The 20305-nt window shown below is 42.1% G+C and overlaps 1 protein-coding gene across 1 annotated transcript in view; it reads right to left on the reverse strand.

The window, feature by feature from the left end:
• The window catches only part of FAM234B (family with sequence similarity 234 member B), a 32983-nt gene extending 16093 nt beyond the window's left edge, over positions 1-16890 (reverse strand). The window contains exons 1-4 of the mRNA XM_063075357.1: positions 16848-16890; positions 6958-7356; positions 4268-4366; positions 687-875 (exon numbers count right to left, since the gene is read on the reverse strand). Coding sequence (XP_062931427.1) covers positions 687-875; positions 4268-4366; positions 6958-7356; positions 16848-16884 — 724 coding nt within the window. The 5' untranslated portion in view covers positions 16885-16890. The remainder of the gene's footprint in view (positions 1-686; positions 876-4267; positions 4367-6957; positions 7357-16847) is intronic.
• Positions 16891-20305: the final 3415 nt, after the last annotated feature.

A 20305-nucleotide genomic window follows, 5' to 3' on the forward strand; every position in this document is an offset into this window, starting at 1 on the left:
ACCAGAGAAATCACTGCAGGTTTTCAAGATGACTTCAGTTCTAAAATTAATTCACATTCCAGTGTTTTTCCCTCAGGAGCGCCCCACTACCAAACTCCAACGTCTAACCCTGGGAAGAACGTTGCTATTTACTCAGTTTCACTCGGGGGCGTGGCCCACGGTGTGGACAAGCGCACTGGCAGTGCACTTACACCTCTGTAAGGGGCCCTCATCATATCTGATTCTTTCTCATTGCTTTTGTCATGTATGTCTAAGTGCAATAAGAAGGTAAAAGGCCAAATCAACAAGCATCAACAAACCTTAGCTTCTTCGATGACATATTTTTAAGTCTTTAATGCCCAAGTTTACCCGTGGCCCCTTGTATTCCAGAGATGAAGAGACAAAGCTCGGTTTGTGTCTTTTGCACAAACAGCAGAGTAGGAAGACTATAAATCAAAAGCCTCAGGGTGGTTTCTGTTTGGATAACTCAGTTCAGCCCCATCCTATCACCAAACAGGTTGAACCACGGATCTATTTACTCAACCTGTCCAAACCCTTTCTCTTATTTACCTCAGTAATCACCTTCCAGAGCAGTAAATCAGACTTGCCACCACGTGAGAGTGGAAAGGTCCCTTTCACACTGGATTGTTCTAATCCAAAATGGTGGCTCATAGGAGCGAAGCTCCTTTGTGGCAAATGAGCCTTACCTGAGGTTGCATTGAAAGCACTGAGCATCTTGTGTGTCCCTGTCACAAGGCAGACAGTTTCACCCAAGCTTCCTGGTATCAGATCCAAACACGTGATATCTCGGGCCTCCTCAGGGAGGGGACTAGACCACAGTGTGCTGCCATTCATCCCCGAAAGGCATGCGATGTGAGCTGCCGATCTTGAGATACCTAGAAGCACATGAAAAGGGTAAGAAAGCACAGGAGGCAGAGGAGATAAGTAGAGATGAGCAGAAGGCCACAAAACCAAAAGTGAATGATGGTAAGGCAGCAACTCCCACAGGTTCCTGGCCACAAGGTCTGAACACAGAACACCTGCCATCTCTGCTCCATACTCTTTCCACGAAAGACAGGACGCCCTGGCCTCCTCAACACTGCTTCCTGTGCGTCTCCACTTCTGCACCTGCCCCCACACATTTGTTGACATGCCTGCCACTTCAGCGCCCACTAAACAGTGATGTCCTGAAGGACAGAGACTGTCTTGCTAAAGTATGTATTCACAGAGCCTTTCAAGTGCCTATCACACATAGCAATTACAAGTAGTTCTTGCTGGTCTGGAGTTCCACAGAAGCAGTTAATTTGGCCCCAGTTGGGAAAAAATACTTGGGAAGACTTAATACCCAGATCCAAGGATAGCTGGTAAGGGACTGGAGTAGCTCACCTCTTTAGTAAATAAGCCCTTATGTCACCTAATTAACATATCTGAATAATAACTTTCTCTCTTGCTAGTTTTACATTCATGCCCAGGATAGGGACACCCCGGGTCATCTCACACACTTTTCACAACACGTAAGTGTTAGAGGGTGAACAGAACCAGTGCCATCTTGTGCCCCACCTGCCACATTGACTCCTGCTCAACCTCATTCCTTTGCTTCACTGGCCGGTTGCCCCATATCCTTAGGGCAAATGTAAAGGGAACACAGGTTTCAGGGAGTGAGTGACTTTATTTATTTATTTATTTATTTTTAAAGGATTCTATTTATTTCATATCATATAAAATTCCAACAAATAATCTTCAAACACCAAATGGAAAGTTTAAAAAATAGAAGGCGACCAGATCCACCCAGTGGCCCTCACTGGCCAGAGTGAGTGATTTATTCCAGCAGGTTGTATCAATGGTCTGAGCACTAAAATCACAAGACCCCTGCCTCATGGATCATAAGATACCTAGTGCATGATGTTATTACCTTATTTTTCTTAAGATACTTCCTTGAAGTTAGTCTTGGTAACAAGGGCTTCACTTTACCAACATTATCTAACTTCAGAGATTCAGAGCTCTCATCTGCTGATGACTTTTTCTTCTCTGCATCCAGCTTTCCCGTCCATAAATCATCCCAAATAATAAATATTTCTGATTACTGAAGGGACCTGCCCTATTCCTTCTTCAGTCTCCAAGTACCTTCTCATTTTGGAGGGCATTGTACTTTAACCCCCTCCTCGCACAGTAAGTTTTAGAGCTTCATTCTACCTACTCTTCAGTATTACTAATTAAACACATGACCTGAAAACAAGTGAAAAATTGTGGTCAAAAGTAGGTACGTGTGACCAACAGTAGTACTCTATGTTAACTTCCAGAGTTCTCAAGGACACTATGATTAATAACCTGAGCTGTTCGTCCTACTTAAGGACGCTACCAACTCCATATCAATCTCTGACTCATTTTCTCCCCATTAGACCGTGACTCCCTAGGCAGAGACCACGCTTCTCTTGTTCGGCTCTCTCCATATACCCAGCACAGGTCTACAGGAGGTGCACAGCACCTGCCACACAGCAGGTATTCGATGCACGGTTGTTGAATGAATGGACAAACAAAAAATCAAACAAATAAAAAACTCAATCCCTCTTAGGTCCAGTGGCACAGAGCTCTGTGGGTTATGGTGCAGCACTTTGGCATGAGGGTTAAGGACATGAACTCCAGAGCCAGACTCCCTGGATTTGAATCCCAGCTCTACCATTCACCAGCTGCAGGACTTTGGGCAAGTTCCTTAAACTCACTACACCTCAGTTTCCTCATCTGCAAAAGGGGGGAAATAATATTAGTCTACCTCACAGGGCTGTGTTAAGGAAAAATTCGTTCATCTGTGTTATGTACTCACGGCAATGAACAGCACATGGAAGGCACCATGTGTTCGCTACATCCTTATTTTTACAATCTGTGGCCAAATCAGGCTGGTCCATAGTGTGTCCAAATCTATGGCCCTGCCATTATGAGTCTTGATATGTAGCAAATCATGTGAAATACCAAATGACTAAAAACTTCTCTAAATCTAAAAGTGGATGGAGGAAATTTTTACTTCAAAAGTTCATGAGTCATAAGCAGGTAAAAATGTAAATAAGGTTTGATTCTATGAAAATCTAATTCTAGGCTGGAGGCTCTCTCTGTAAAAGATCTCTGCCCAGATTGCTTCTACATATCACACAAGCCTCAGAAAGGTATTTCTAATAGCATCAAACAGATGCACAGTTTAGAATTCTCTAAAACATACCCAGATGTTTATTCCAGGCCCTAAATGATTAAAAAGCAGTTACTTAGATATTCTCTGCCTCAAACTAGAGTTCCTGTATCCACTTACACACTGCAGTGGAGGCTGCAGGACAAACCAGAAGCCCCTGTGTAGCTGTGCTAAAAACAGAACTCTTTTTTGTTGTTGTTGTTGCTGCTGGTGTTGTAGCTGGTATGTGTAACAGCAAGGGTCCCAGAAGCAGCACATTCATTTAGGGTAGGTTGTAGGAGGTTCGATAAGCAGCCCATTTACGAAGATGTGCCCAGGGTGTAGGGACACCACAAGCAACGGTACAGTCCCTCAGAACTGTGACTGCTCCCAGGTCCAAAGGGACAAGGGAGAAGCAATTACTGGAATCCAGAGGAAAAAGCCCTGTGAGAGGCCCACCTTGACAGCTGCGACCCGTGGTCAAGGACGTAGCCATCCTGTGGTGGTCCCAGCAGGGAGGGAGCCAGGTGAATAAATACCTTCCTCACTCTCCCCTCCCCTTCGGTTTCTCACCCATGCTCCCCATCGGCCAAGCCCAATGGGAAGCCAGCAGGCAACGGAGCCTGTTGACGTCATCGATGCCATGGGTCAGCCTCCCAAAGCAGAGAGCAGGATGGACAGCCAATCTGGAAGAGTGAACTCCAGGGGGAAAAGGAAAATAGCCAGCCAAGATCTGTGTGTGTACAAATGTGTAAGTCCACAAACAAACGTTCTCTGCCAGGGGTGGGAGGGCAGGATAGAGCCGACGTTCGTTATAACCTAAGAGGCAGTGGAAAACTGACTGGGACAAAGTCCCAACACTGCGCACTGCAGGCGTGCGGGCAAGTCTCTGCCTCTCTGGATCTCCATTTTGTCACTGGCCTGCATGACTACTACAAGCTCCTTCCAGCTACAACTCTCTCCGGTTTCTTGAACTGAACATTCTGACCAGGCTTATCAAGCATGACAGATCCCTAGTGACTTTCTATTCACTGCAGACCTTCCTCTGCAGTGCCCCTCAGGAGACAATCCTGATGCTTTCTTCTAGGGGACAGTCCCCCTAGAGCAGCCTCCAAAAGACACGTCTCTTACCCACTGCACTCACGTTCCTTGACATCACAAAGGAGAGAAGCACATCACGCAGGCCGTCTCCATTCACATCAGCCAGTTCCAGCGGAGACAAGGCCCCACCTGATACACACAGAAAAAAATAATAATAATAAGGTCCTGAGCAAGTCACCACAGACCAGTTCTGTGCCATGCAGAGAACTCCACAGAAACCAGGCAGATGTCCCGTTCCTCGACGAGACACAGTAGACACACTTCTCCCTATTCCTCCCCTAAGCACACCTAAAAGCCCAGGGCATTACAGATAAAACAAACTTAAGAAGATTGTGAAAGCTGAAGAGAAGAAGGCAGACCTGCCAGGGACTGTGAGACCCAAGGATCAACAGGGTCATGAGTCCCCTGGGTTTTCTTTTCACCTTTTATATCCCAGAGAGGGTGCTGGAGAAGCCAGCCACCCAGCAATGCCACAGGTGCAGACAAAAAAGGCCCAAGAAAAGCTGGCTCCCCTAGCCAGAAGGCCCAGGAAAGGTACAGCCTAGAAAGACAGAACAGTTTTGGATAAAAACTGCTCTATTTTAACCAAACACCACAAGTAAAACAGCAGCGCCAGCCCTACTCCCACCCCCATAGCAAAGGCTGAGTGGAGAGCCCAGACTTCCACACTCCCATAGCTGTAACAGGCACCCCTCCTCCACCCCGGACCCCCACCCAGGTCATGTCAGAGAAGACCAGGTGGGAGCCAGGACAGTCCTCCCCTCCTAGCAGTATGAAGGCCCTCTACACACAAGATAGGTTCTGCCTCTCCCTGGTGTTGAGGCAGCCCTCCCCTCCTCCCCACCAGAGCAGAGTGGTGCTGGCAGAGGCCGAGTGGGAGCCTAGACTTGCATCCCCACCTGGAATGAACAAGGTGGCACCTCCCCCACCCCCAGCGGTGCGGAGTCAGAGGATGCCTGCCAAATTTGGAGAGAACTCACGCATTGCTATTGGAAGTATAAATTGGTACAACAACTTTGGAAAATAATTTAGCATAAACTACTAAGAATGAACTTGCACACACCCTACGACCCAGTAATTTTACTTCTAGGCTTATGCCTTAGAGAAATTCTTATATATTGCACCAGAAACATGCACGAAAATCTTCTTAGCAGCATCATATATTGTTTTAAAAAAGACTGGAAATCACTTAAATGTTTGTCAACAGTAAAATGAGTAAATAAATCATGGGATATTCATGCCACGGAAAATTAGAAAGTAGTGAACATAAATAAACTCCAGCTATAATTCATCAACATGAATGAAGCTCAAAAATATGTTTTCAAAAAATGATGTTGAACAAAAATGCAGGTCACAGAAGACTACATGATTACATTTATATAAAATTCAAAAACGGGCAAAATTCATACTTTATACTCAAGAAAAATAGTCTTGTTAATTTTTCAGTACTTAAAATATTTTTTTCACTGGCAATTTACAACTGATTTGAAAAATATGTTCAATTGGTTTTTTCCTTATATTTTTTAACAGGTTTATGAGGTTTTTATCTGAACTAGTATACATTGATATACTGGCTCTTTTTTAAAAATAAAATGATTAGATCATATATTCTATCACATTCCTCTTGCACTTGTAGAGTTTTTCATATAACCAGTGATAAGCACCTCATCAGAATATTTGTAATACCATTTTTGAATAGTAGAAATCAAATGAAACAAAATAAAAGAAAAACGGATTTTTTTAAAAAAGGCAAAATTAGTGAATATATAGTGTAGGGGTACATATCGACATGGTAAAACTTTAAAGAAAAGTCAAAGTTAATCAACACAAAATTCAACATAGCAGAACGCTCTGGCGGTCAGGAGGGACACAGAAATCGCAAAGGTCTCGACGATGTTCTGTTTCTTAAACCGGGTGGTGGGGCGCCAACAATTTGTTACTAATCTTTACACTACATAAATATTACGCATGTAAATTAAACTTACCTTCAGAGAAACTAAAGATGAGAACACAAAACTCATCAGAAGCTAATTCAACTGAGATCGGAGAAGTGACAGAGAAAACATTTCTAGCTCAAGATGATTCAAGGGGGTTGGGAATAGCCTAAAGTGGTTTACAAAAGTGACAGGACTATTCAGCACACTTGAGGTATAATCCTCATTCCACAGCAAGAGGTTTTAAAGAAACCTGTTCCAAAATCAGACAAAATAGCTGGAATTACTCAGGCAGCACCACTCTAACCACTAGGAGCAAGAAAGAAAAGACAGAAACTATTTTTTTTTTTTACATGAAATGATATTATTTTAAAATTTAAATGAGGTCAGACGTCTATAATCAACCTCAGTGTCCAACAAGAGCACTAGCCCCTGGTCTGGCCAGGCCTCGGGCCTTGCTTTTCTCTGCAAACAGCCCTTCCTACAGCTTTGCAGTCCCCTGATAAAGTGCTAGATCCCAGCAAACCAATGTCCTGTCCTTCAGTGTCTAATTAAGACCAACACCACCAAACACAACAAAGCAGTGACTCCCAACCAAGTCTTTGGAGGTGTGTCAATCCATCTTTTGGTTTTATTTCAAATCTTAACCTCCTAACCACCTCCACACATAGGGGGGGAAATTCTGTGTGACACACAGTCGTTTTTAAGACTTGGAGAAAAATTTCAATGTAATCAGATATAACCATGAAGTCATAGAGAATTAGGGCTGAAAATCCCACAACTCACCTCCCTGGGAGCCCACATGGCGTCTCCAAGTACTGTGCAGATCTCTGGGGGGACAGGGGATCAGGAAAGCACACAGAAGCACCAGGATCATTGAGATCACCAAAGTCAGCAGAAAGACAGATGTGCGCACATATGACACGAGGGAAGAGGGTGCCTTCTGCTCCAGGCCCCCCAGGGATTCCGAGGGGTACCCATCTGCAGTGACTTCTGAAAGATGTGGCTTGGCAGCCCCTGCAACCTCCACATCTGAGTCAGGCTCTGGTGCTTCTCCCAGAGGACTCTTCCCATTTTTGACACCTCCATTCTTCTGCTGCAAGTTAAGCACAAGATCATCTTCGCTTTCGTCACTGTCAGCCTGGGTGAGGGGATCATACTCCCCTAAGTCTGGGCTCTTCTTCCCTGAAAAGACAGAAAGACAGAGAGTCAAGGAGAACTCGGAAGGAGAAACCCTCACCAAATGCACGGCAATTGTAACCACCTTGGAGAACACACAGAAAACAAAAACAAAAAAATCTAGGTTTACATCGAGTTTAGACCTTGGTGGCTATCTGTAAAACAAGAGGGTACTCCAAAAAGTTCATGGAAAAACAGAATTAAAAGTTAATACAAATCTTTCCATGAACTTTTTGAAGAACCCTAGCAGATGCCAGCAGTGGTGGGGGTGGGGGGAGGCTGGGATAGGGAAAAAAGAAAAGCACAGTGCTCTAGAATTATTACCTTCACGAGTTTAAAAAATTGAAAAGACGAAAAAGAAATTAGAAGATCTTATTTGTTTATTTATTATTTTAATTGATCAATATAGAATATAGTTGATTTTCATGTCCCTTTACCAATTCCTCCTTTTCCTCCTCCCTCTCCCACCTCCCTCATCAACATCATATCTGTTCACTGAAATTAGAAAATTTTAAATATCTTTAGCTTAAAATAAAGCTCTCTTAATTTGTCTAAATCTCACTAATGATAAAAACCATGGCTCTTATATCAACTTTCCTCACGCCTAACGTGCATTTTACCTTAGATTTTTTTTAGATCAGGGATGTTCTAATCTTTCCCGGTAAACTTTTAGAGCAACTCTTCTCTGAACACTGCTTTTCACGGTCCAATATTTGCGGCTTTCCAATTGTTTCTATGGAAACAGCTTAGAAAGTCGAACACTAAATGTCATCTGAGATATTTTACTGAAATCTCACTTCTGACAAACGTCCTGTGATTCAAATGCCCTTTCGGTACATCTTTCAGTAAGCAACGTTTATCTCTAAAATTGCTATTCTGAGCAAATATGCTGGGAGGGTGGCAATCTAGCAATAATACAGAGGTAGAGGACTTGTCTTGAAGCTGTAAGCACCCTATTCTTACTTAGATTGTGTGGATTTAGGGTGGCTGAGAGACAGAAACTACAGAAGGACAGCTCCTCCCAATCCACCCCCCGGGCTGTCACTGCCAATGACTGGTGATTTTATGCCTTTACTTCATGCTACAACTGAGAAAAAGTTTCTCATTTTGGAAACTATCTGGTAAGCTGTCTGTAATGTAAACCTTACTGTTAAATTTTTTGTTCAGAAGTAATACAAGAAAGAAAACACACCTAACTAATTAAAAAGGAAAAAAGAATTATTGATGCTAATCTCTGCCTCTGGGTCACTGTGATCTTGGCGATGTCATTTCATACATTATGGCTCTGTTTGCTCAACACATAAAATAAAGCAATAAAACACTATGTGGAGACCAGATGTGCAAAGTAAAATCTTTAATGTAAAGCTTAGCATTTGGTACACAGAAAATCAAAAATCAATAAATGTTTTATTTTTAAAAGATGGACATTCCAAATAATTATTTTATAACGTTAAGAACTTTCCAAAAAAAAATTTGGATTTGATTTCTAAGGGCGCAAATTACAAGAAAATAAACCAATTTTTAGAAATTTAATTCAAAATAGTACTTCCAGGATACAGAGTCAGTACAGGTTCAGCTAATCTCCTACAATTTATATTTCTACTCTATAAACCAAATTATTGTATTAAGGAACACCATTCTCTAACCATCCCAGATAACTCTATATATAATAATTTGCAAACAGAGCCATAGGGTGTTATAATAATATTATTTTTAAAGTAGTTGTTTGTTTTTAACTAAGATACACCTGGCATGATAAATAAAATATGGTATATACGTACCATGGAATATTATTCAGCTTTAAAAAGAAAGGAAATCCTGACACATGCTACAATATGGATGAAACTTGAGGACATCGTGCTAAGTGAAATTAGTCATGAAAAGACAAATACCCTGTGATTTCTCTTATATATAAGGTATCTAGAGTAGTCAAATTAACAGAAACAGGGTGCTGTAGGCTGTAAAAAAAAATTAAATTAAATTAATTTTTTTTTTTTAAATCATAGAAGCAGAAAGTAGAATGGTGGTTGCCTGGGTCTGCAGGTAGGGAAAATTGGGACTTGTTATTTAGTGAGTACAGTTTCAGTTTTCCAAGATGAAAAAGTTCTGGAGATTGATTACACAACAATGTGAATATACTTAATACTGAACTGTATAAACAAACATGGTTAAAATGGTAAATTTTATGGTATGTGTATTTTACAACAATTTAATATTTTTTTAAAAGAGTATACCTGACAAACAGGAAAACATACAAAGAATCTCCAAATATCAGAGTTAGAAGAGACTTTAAAAATCGCATAGTCCTTCCCGACCTCTATCCCAAACTAACAACTGTTTACTACCACCCAGTCTCTTAGCACCCACCTTAACATAACCAGTGTTAGGGAATCCACCAGCCTCCAATCTAGAAAACAGTTCTTTACACTGACTCAAGAATCCACTGCTGGGTAGTTGCCAATCATCTGTCCTAGTTTTAATTTCTGGGACCCCTCTTCCACAGGCAAGTCCTTCAAATACTTGAAAATATCCAACATAAGAGACATTTTAAATGGTATTTAAGAGCTCAGGTCTTCACAGACAAACACAAAGTCAGATCTTGGCTCTATCTCTTATTAACTGTTGTATTAGTCCATTTCCGTTGCTTATAACAAAATACCTGAAACTGGGTGATTTACAAAGAAAATGAAATTTATTGCTTACAGTTTCTGAGGCCGGGAAGTGCAAAGTCCATCTGGTGGTGGTGACAGTGACCCAGGGGTCTCACATTGGAAGATGGTGGAAGCAGAGAGCACAGAGAGAGACTCTCCTCTTCTTTTAAAGCCCTCAGAACCACACCCCGACCACCATTTTTAATCCACTCAGTAAGGCACGGTCCTGCAATCCAATCACCTCTTTAAGGCTCCACATTTCAGTTACCATAATAGGATTTCCCTCCCTCTTAACAGTCACAGAGGGGGCTAAGTTTCTAATGCAAAAAACTTGGGGAACACAATTCAAGCTCCAATGAATTCTGGGGGGACATAATTCAATCCACTACAACTGTGGAACCTAAAATTTCCTAACTTTATTATTGAACCTGAATTTCCCTACTTATGAAATGAAATAATTATTGTTCCTACCTCATATGATTGTTACGAGGATTAAATAAGATAATACGGTTCTTAGGGCTGTCTTATACTCGTACTCAACAAGTTTTAGCTACTGTTATTATTATTACCATTATGATTGCTGGCATTAAATCTCACAACTGCCTTCACCCAGTCTTCTCATCTCCAGGCTCAACACCTCTACCTCTTTCAACCCACTACTTAAAAAAGCACTGTTTCAGGAATCCTCAACATACTAGTCACTCTCCTCTGGCTGGACACAATGTGATATGTCAGTGCTTTTTAAAGTATGGTTCCTGGAACTGGACACAGTCCCCAGGTAGAATATGACCAGAAAAAGAGTAGGGCAAAACTGTGTCCTCCCTAGTCCAGATACTATATTACAATTCAATTACTATAACCTAAGTTCTCGGTAGCTTTCTTCACGGTCACATCACACAACCGATTCAACTAAAACTCTCAAGCATTTTAAACACACACTCAAACCATCCTATAATTGTGTAATAGAATTTTTAGCACCAAGGGAAAAATTTAGCATCAACATCTATTTAATTCAATCTTTCTGGTCAGTTTCCACCTTGCAAAAAACATATCAGCCTGAAACAACACCTTTGCCAAAGTGAAATCATTAATAAAATACTAGCTAACAGTTTAAAGAAAATCCATTTTTATCATATCATATACAGACAGGAAGGAAGAGAACTTGGCTGCACATGCTACAGAAATTTGTAAAATCTTTAATAAACCTATAAAAATAATTTGCAAGTATTCTTTGAAAAGAAAGCTCTTGCTGAATAACTGCTTTTAGAAAGATTACATGCTTCTAGTTAATGATGACAAAGGAAGGCATTTCAGCCATATTCTCTTCCCTAAAACCAGGGGGGGAAAAATCTTTAAAAATAGGAAACAGCCACATTCCCAAACCACAATTTATGAAAAATTGTTGCCAAATGCAGTGAAACTTGTATCCAACTGTGGAAGCGCAGTAAGAGTAGACACAGACACTGGCAAATCTTCAGCAATGAGCAGAGTTCACAGAATTAATAATGATGACAACAATAATGAGGAGGAAGAGAACCGGGAACTTAACTGGTCCAAGCACTTCACATGTGTTAATTCACTTGATCTTCACAACCACCTCCATATAGTGGGTATTATTGTTATCCCCATTTTATCAACAAGAAAACTAACATGCAGAGAGGTAAGTTGCCTAAGATCACAAAACTAGCAAGGAGAAAAGCCAGGATTTAAAGCCAGGCATTTGACTGCAGAGTCCACACTTCTAACCAACAAGTTGTACTACCTCCCTTGTTCCACACATACACAGCCAAACCAGGAATCTCTTGCCTGCAAAGACAAAGTCTGGGGTCACAGAAGCACCAGTGAGCCCCATTCAACTCCACAGAGCCAAAGAGGACGTAAGACTGAATGAGAAAACATACAAGCTGACAGGTTTACAAGAAGCAAGCTGTCAGTACAGCAGGTAGAAAAGTAACTGTAGGCATAATCAGTTCTAAAGTGGCCCATCTTTTTTTTATATATATATAGATTAGGCCCAGTCAGGACACAGAAAGCAGACAGCAGTTCAAAGAAGGCAAGTTTAATGTAAAAAATTATTAAGCAATGATAAGAAAGTAAACATAAAGATAGAAAGAGAACTCTAAATGGTTCCCTAGGACCGAGGAACAGTATCTGAGCTAGGATAAACTTGATATTTAAAAGGGCCCAGATCCACTTTCATAGACCAGGCAACAAAGTTGGATTTGGGGTGCAGGGACAATGAACTGACTACTGGCTGAACAAGCAAGGAGAAATAAGTGCTACATCAGCACTCTACGGTCCTGTGAGAAACCAGCAGCCTCCTAGCCAGGACAGAGACATCCACAAAGGAAGAGCACTGTTGGGAAAGGGATCGGAGTTAACAGGCCTGGATTAAATTCTAGCTTCCAACTGCCCTAGCTCACTCCCTTGGCCCCCCAGCCTCTGCCCCATATGTCAGCCAACAGCTAGCTGTAGAACAACTGCACTGTTTAAATGTGAGTCATAATCAGAAAGGAGCTCTCATCAACACTCATTCCACAGGATACCACAAAGTTCCACAAATATTCAAGAAAGAAATTACAACAAAACATAGCAAACAAAATCTGCTAAAGAACAAATTGTTGGACAAATTATACCATAAGATGGAAGACATAACGAGCAGACGCTTCCCCATGGAGTCCGAGAAATTAAGGAAAGAAGTCTTCTCTGAAATAAAGGCTCACAGAAAAATACAGTATTTCTAAGAATAAATGAAAATTCAGTAGAAAAGATAAAAAGTAAATAAGCAGGGCTCAGGAGACAATGGAAGAAAATAATAAAGCACAGAAAAGAAATTCTTATTGGAATCAGCAAAAAGACATTGCTTAAAAAGAGAGTCAGAGACATAAAGAGTAGACGAGTAAAAATCAAGCAAAATGAAATGGAGGCAACTACAATGGCTGGCAGTTCTGAGCACTTACTATACACTCTTCCAGGCCCTTTCAATGTCTCATCTCAGTAAGTCTTCATAACAACGCTTTGATGTAGACACATTATCATCTCCATTTTTGCGATAAGGAAGATGAGCCTTGGAAGTTTGAGTAACTGGCCCATAATTAAACAGCAAGGAAGTGATATGCAAGGATTCCAACCCAGACAATCTGACTTCAAAGTCTGTACTGGCTATTTATATGCCCCCATGGAAAAGATCAAGGCTTTTTAAAAAGACCAGAAAGAGATAGATACCAAAAACAAAGATGAGTTAATATATGCATAACTAAAGAAGAGAACAGAAAAGAAAATGGAACCAATAACAATATTTAAAAGAAATACAAAAAAAAGTTCCCACAAAAAAGCAAGATCTAAAACTGCAGAGTAAGGGGTACACAGATTCCTAAGAAAAACTGATACAGAATAATCAACACTGAAACATGTCTTAGTAAAGGCACTGGATTTAAGGAATCCTCTGAGCAGCCAGGCCAAGGGAACAAGAATCAGGTTACTAGTGATGGGAACGAAAATCAAGCTGATTTCTCCACAGTAACATACAATAAAATACTAAAGGATAATGGAGCAGTATCTAAACAGTCCTCACAGAAAGAACAACTTGGTGTGAAGTCTAAGAACTCTGCCCAGCCATGACATCTCTGAAGTATAAATGCAAGCATGCAAGAACTCAGAGCTATCCTACTCCTGTGACTTCCTTTAAAAGATCATAGATTAGGGCCAGCACTTGACCAACCTTTTGAGAAGGATAAATATTTACTTTTACACTAATATGTTTATTTTCAAATAATGCAAAAGCAAACTTCAGCTTAATTATTACAAACTGCAAGTTTTGATTAGAGAAGTCCTGCTTAAATAATGTTTTATCTATTTACAGGAAGACAACAAGAGAGAGCGAAGTATAAAGAATCCAACAACTTGCCTTAAGTCGCACTCAGGCTAAAGAGCTTAGGGCACTCAGCACTCACTCGCCTCTGCTGCTATCAGCCACCACTCAGATTTTTAATCAATGAAAGGTTTTCAAAGAATAAGGGAGAAGGCACTGATTTCACAATACATCAATATAAACGAGCTTCCCAGAGCTATTGCTTTTGCTCTTAGGAAGACTGAGGATGCTGATTAAACAGCATTTCCAAAATGGTATAGAGGAGGAAAACATAAATAGGAAAGTGAATGCAATTACATCATCCCCAAATGTTTTTAGAAAAATACACTAAAACATAGACTATTCTATAACATATAATATACTATAGCATATACCATACTGTATATATACTATACTACACACTTTACTGCAACCAATGGTAAATAATTCATATCATGGATTAGTTTACCAAGGGCATGCAATCACTCTTAAGTTACACATACTAAAACAAACCATAAAATGACATTATATCTCTTTAGTGTTTGAACTTCAAACTTTAAAATGGCCTAAAAAAAATACTTACAAGATAAGTTGTCCTACGGGCTTTATGAATATCACGTTGTCCTTCTGTTACTAATTAACCTCATTTTATGCATGTGAGCCAAACATCTATCCTGAGCTTAGTGGAAGTGTTTGAGACTATGAAATACACTCCCAGCAACTTCTCTTTCATCACAAGTTTGTTGAGATCTGTCATTACCTCACTATTACATCAGGCCTTCTTCCAGGCACCACATTCATAAATGATCATGATGCTAATGATGAGAATAATAATACCTAACATAATTAACATGCACCAGAGGTTAACAAAACTCTAAAGTACATCCATCTCTTTTACTATTCCAAATAATCCTATGGGATAAATGTGAAGCAGTGTGGCATATAGCGAATGTTCTGGAATATTATTATTACTGATGAGGAAACCAATCATAAAGCAATTAAGTAACTAATCTGGTAAAGACTGGGTTTGAACCCTAGCATGTCTCATGCTCTTAGCCATCATTCTATTCTGCCTTCCTCACACATAAAACTAAGGAGGATGTTAACTAAGGTAACATGACACAGTGGCCCAAACAGGACAGAAGTCTCACAGCCCCAATTACAGGGTATCCAAAAAGAGCTATAAGAAAGCAACTTCTCCACAATATAAAGCTAAAAATTGTATTTTGGGTGGAGGGGAGAAAAGGCAAGAGGGAGACTAGGAAAAGAAAGTATAAAAGAAAAAGTGCAAGTGAAAAAGAAAAAAAATTCACATCAAAGAAAGGTATCAATCATAATTCACTGCTCAGGGCCAAGCTGCCTTCCAAACACAGGCCCCAGGGCCGGGCTATGGGAGTCCTTTACCTACCTTGTCAGCAGACCAAGTTCCTACAGCTGAGTACTCTAGGGAGTAATAACGCTACAGCCTCAGGATGTGAGAACACTAAAGAGCTCAAGAGTTTCTAAAGCAAGATTTTCTTGCTTTCTCATCCTCCGAGAATAACCATTACCTATGCTGAAATAAAACAAGAACTCTAAAAGAAAAAAAGAAGAAACGAAAAGAAAGAAAGCTAAAAATGTATGATATTTCATTGCCCCTTTGGGGGAATTTCATCCTACACTAAGGATACTCTCTAAGTTCTTTTTTTTTTTTTTTTTGGCGGCTGACCTTGGTGCTATAAGGCTGCCCTCTAAGCAACTGAGCTAACTGGATGGGCCTCTTCAAAGTAACTTAATCCTGCAGGTAAAGGAACATGTCTCCCATTTCATTCCGATGTTATGTACACATTCCAAGATAGATATTATCAATGTGCCACCCAATGTTCTAATGAGCTCATGTGAAAAAAAAACTGTCTGAGGTCATAAAATCTGAGGACAGGAATGCAAATTAATAACCGAAAAAGGCACAAGGCTTGTTTCAATGCAGAGGACTGAAAGCTCATTGAGACAAGGATTCCACCATCTCCCTGCAGCCTCATGCTAGTTGGACACCCAACTAGCCCTTTCCAACCTTGCCAGTGATCATAACCGCTTTTCCCACTAATACCTTAAGTTGTCAGCAAACAAATGTTTACAGCGTAATGGTTAAAATTTATTTAGGCTGAACCATAAATTTCCCTGAAGCCTTAACGTTTAAAATTTACTTGGGCAGAATAAATATACTTTTATTAAAACAGCAAGTTTCTAACAGTGCAGTCCCACTCTGGAAGTTTAAGAGGGAAAAAAAAAACAACTTGGAGTTGCTGCCCAAAGTACTGAATCAGTTCTGGAAGTTGTCATCACCACTAGTGCTTCCTTAAAGAATATTCCATACGTTGTCTGCAATGTACAGTTGCCAAATCGTTTTCCATGCTTGGCCTCGGCAGCCAGAGGCTGACCAAGTGGAATCAAAAGCCCAGGATCTAGAGTCAAAAGACCCCTGATCTTCAAGACCAGGCTTTTCCAACACTGCTGGTGTGACCTTGGACAATTCAATTAGCCAAATAACTCTGATTTTCTTCTGCTGGAAGCTAGGATGGAGAATACCTGTCCCATCTATCTCCCGGCTGCGTCACTGCTGCTCCCCAGAGGGTCACTCGCGGTGCTACCGCTCCCCACCCTCGCCGGATCCCGCCCAAGACAGAAGGAGCTGGCGTCCCCGCGGTACCTCGTCCGCGGCGCTCGGGGAAGGATGCTCCCCTCTCCAGCCCTCCCCTTGGGACGGCGGCGACACGCGCGCGGACACCTGCCCCGCGCGCCTCCAGCGGTCCCTCCCTTCGAGTCTCCCTGGCTCGCCCCGCGCCCGCGACCCCCTGCAGTCCCCGGTGGCGCAAGGACCCCAGCCCACCGGGACTGCACCCGCCTCGCCTCCGGGCGCCTGCAGCTCCGCTGGGGCTGGGGCTTCACCTCCGAGCCGAACCTCCCTGTCTCCCCAGGCCCGACGGGGACAGGGTGGTCGCGAGGCTTCGACGCCTTACCCGGGAGCTTGAGCGCTCTGGACAGCACGGTCGCCATGGCGGAGGCCCCAGTGCGCGTGCGCGCGCCCGCGTCCTGCCGGGAAGTGTAGTTCGGCGCTAGCGGCGCGCGCGGCTGGGACCCAGAAAGGTGGGACCCGCGCGGGGAGCGGAGCCGGGGGAGGCGCCACGCCCACGTGCACGCTCCGCAGGCTCCTCTCCGGCCTTGCTTTTGCAAGTCACTTCCCCGCCCTGGGTCTCACTGGCCTATCAGTCAAATGCGGGAGATGATAACCACCCCACAGGTTCGCGGTGAGAGTGGAACGAGATAGATGGTTAAGGAGGCGCGGGTTGTGAAACGCGCGTGGCTTTTGGAATCAGATAAACTGGATTTGAATCCTGCCTACATCACTTACTAGGTGGGCCATCTTGGGCAAGTCGCTGGGTGTGTCTAAGCTCCAGCTTCGGTTTTAAATCGGAGGCAATACTGCCTACTTCACAAGCTTGCTGTGAGAATTAAATCATATGATCTGTTTAAGACACCCAGCACGCAGTAGGCACCTAGCAGGTGTTTATGTTGCTTAGGTACAGGTTGAGGTTTCCTGGAGCTCTGTCCCTCATTTCTTGCGTCCGTTTCTTTCCAGGTGTCTATTCAGCACCCTGCCCCGCAGCTTCTAGCTTGAGGGGTCTAGGAAGCAGGGACCGGCGTGCTTATTCCCCACAGGCACCAAGAGACCAGCATTTTAGTGCAGGAGTGCTAACGGTGTTATATCATCTTAGAAATGGAACGGATCCTAGAAGCCATTTAGTCCTACCCTCTTTGTTTTATTGAAGAGAACACAGATCTAGAAAGATGACGTGACATTTTTTAGTGCTGGAATAAAAGCTCCAGGATACCTCTCACTTGGAGGCAGCCTCGGTCCCTTGAGATCTGTAGATAGGACTATCCTATGAGAGTAATCTGAGAGATTCTAGCAGCCATCCCTGTGAAAAAACGTCACCGACTCTGCCAGAGCATAGACACTGGCGCCAGGAGCCAGGCCTCCTGAGTTCAAATCCCAATGCCATCATTTCTAGCTGCCAGACTAGGGCTGGTTCCTTAATCACTCCCCGCCTCAATTTCCTCATCTGCAAAACTGGGAGGAAATAGTTCCAATCCCATAGAGTTGTCCTCAGAATTAAATGTATACATGTAAAGTACTTAGTGCCTGGCACCTAGTGTTTTATATGAGTTAGCTCTTAATAATTTATTAATGTTTTAACAATTAAAAATTTTGACTAAACAAATAATAAATTTAATAATAATTTAATGGTTTAGTGAGTTATTTGTTTATTAATCCTTCCAGCATTCTACAATATCCAAAATTTCTACTGTTTGCCTGATTAAAAAACATATTTTCCATCTATGTAGGTCATCTAAGAGGAGCAACACAAGTCACAATGAGCCAGTACTTGCTTGCTTGCTATCAGATTAGCTAACTGGAACACATTCTGAAGATATGAAAACTGAGAAAAATAACCTGTAAGTGTGAGAAGGATGTAGGAAATGTCAGTTTTAGTTGCAGAAGAACAGGAACTTGAGTTTCTAGGAGAAGGTGTGGGTGGATTGGAACAGCCAGGTTACGCAGGATAGGAGGAAAGGAGAAAAATCTTTCCACTTTTCTTAGTGAAAAGGTATATTCCAGGAGAGTATAAAAAAATTGCTGTGATCAAAGTAAAAAAAAATTGTATAATTTAAAGTTTCATTAAAAACTTTGCTTCAAAATGTGTAGTCACCCAAAGTGCCTGTATGTATACACACACTTATGTGTGTACACATAAACGTGTGTCGGTGTGTACACATCCAATAGATGTGGCATCTCCAGCCACTAAGATTTCTCTGCCTAATTTCCACTCTCCCCCATAATCACCCCGGATTTGCCCAAATGATTTTCAGGCGGAAGCAGATGCTGAGGAATCCCTCCCTCCCTGGCTCCCCAAATGTTCCTCTATTTTGTCTTCCTTGCCCCTTCCGGAAATCTCTCCCACCCCTCCACATTTTTTTCTATTTTAACATAAAAACTACAGCTTAGAATAGTGTTTCTCAAATGTAATGCACTTTTCTTTCAATTAAAGAAAAAATTTCAAAGCGGCTGCCAAGTGAATGAGAATCCTTGCCTTTTGTGTAGAGAAACCTGTGAGTTCCTCCCTAGTCACCCAGGGGAATGTGAGTACCATTGCTGTCCAAACTCCCACTGAGATCACTGTGGAAAATACAAATGCCCTGGGCCTCCCTGACTGCCAGACTTGGAGTAAAACAAGAGTGGCTAGGAAAGGGTGCCCATGGGCAGTCTAACCTGCCTGGCAGCTGTGCCTGCTATGAAGAGAAGTTCTGTTTCTGGAAATCACAACTCAAGCCAGAAGAGCACATCTATTCTGCCTACAATGATCTGCAGTGGGAGTATTCTTCCCCAACTTTCTCAGGTTCTGATACCATAGAGGGAGCCCATATTTGCTGGTTCTTATTACCCTTTTGATACTCCAAGTATTGCTCAAAATCTCGTACTGTATTGGCTCATGATCAAATCTGGTCATCTAATAATTGCCATCCCTGGACATGGCCACTTCTGCTGGACCTGACCCCCTTAGGAGATTTCACCACTTTCTCTTGGAATTAGAACCATTGTGTTCACCAGCAGCTGCCACCCCTCCCCCTTGGTACCACTGGGACTGCCAGGCCCCATGGCCATCGTGGCCTCCTCTCAAAAACTGTTGCTTCTTCCTGTATCTCCCACCTGCCAAGGCCACCTCATATTTTAGTGCTGTTAAAATGTCAAAGCTGTGCAGTACAGTGAATTGCCTCTCTCTTCTTTTTATGTTATTCTTTATTAGAAAATTACCAATGCTATGTGCTGCCTATTCCTCAAGGTCAAATGCAGTATTTTCATGAGACAGAGCTTTCCATTTTTACTCTGTGAGTTAATCAGAGCAAGGTAATCGTTGCAAAAAACAACTTTCCAATTTCCATGATTTTAGAGAATAAAAGTTCATTTCTGCCTATGTCACAGTCTAGGTGGGCGGGAGTAGGCAGCACTGGGGCTCTTTTCTGCCCAGCCATTCAGGGACCTAGGCTCTTTCTGTCTAGTGCTTCTCCATCCTCAGGTCCTTGCAGTCAGTCCTCCACTGATTTCATTTGCAGGAAGTTTTTTGGGCCAGGCCTGAAGCTGATGTACTTGACTTCTGTCCACATGTATTTGGCCAGAATTCAGACACAGAATATGTGTGCTGGGAAGGTGTGAGCCCAGGAAGAAAATGAAAAAAATGAAACACGTTCAGGGATCATCTAGCCACTTTCTGCCATACCAGTCCCCCTATGTGATATTACGATATGCATATATGTACACACACATATACATATACATATATATGTATGTTTTTGTCCACAGTCCCTGGCTCCCCAAGGCAGGATTCTAATCTTCTCCCGCCTTTCTGTCTTGGAGCTG

The sequence above is a fragment of the Cynocephalus volans genome, chromosome 12 (assembly GCF_027409185.1).
Source record: "Cynocephalus volans isolate mCynVol1 chromosome 12, mCynVol1.pri, whole genome shotgun sequence".
NCBI classification, from domain to species: domain Eukaryota; kingdom Metazoa; phylum Chordata; class Mammalia; order Dermoptera; family Cynocephalidae; genus Cynocephalus; species Cynocephalus volans.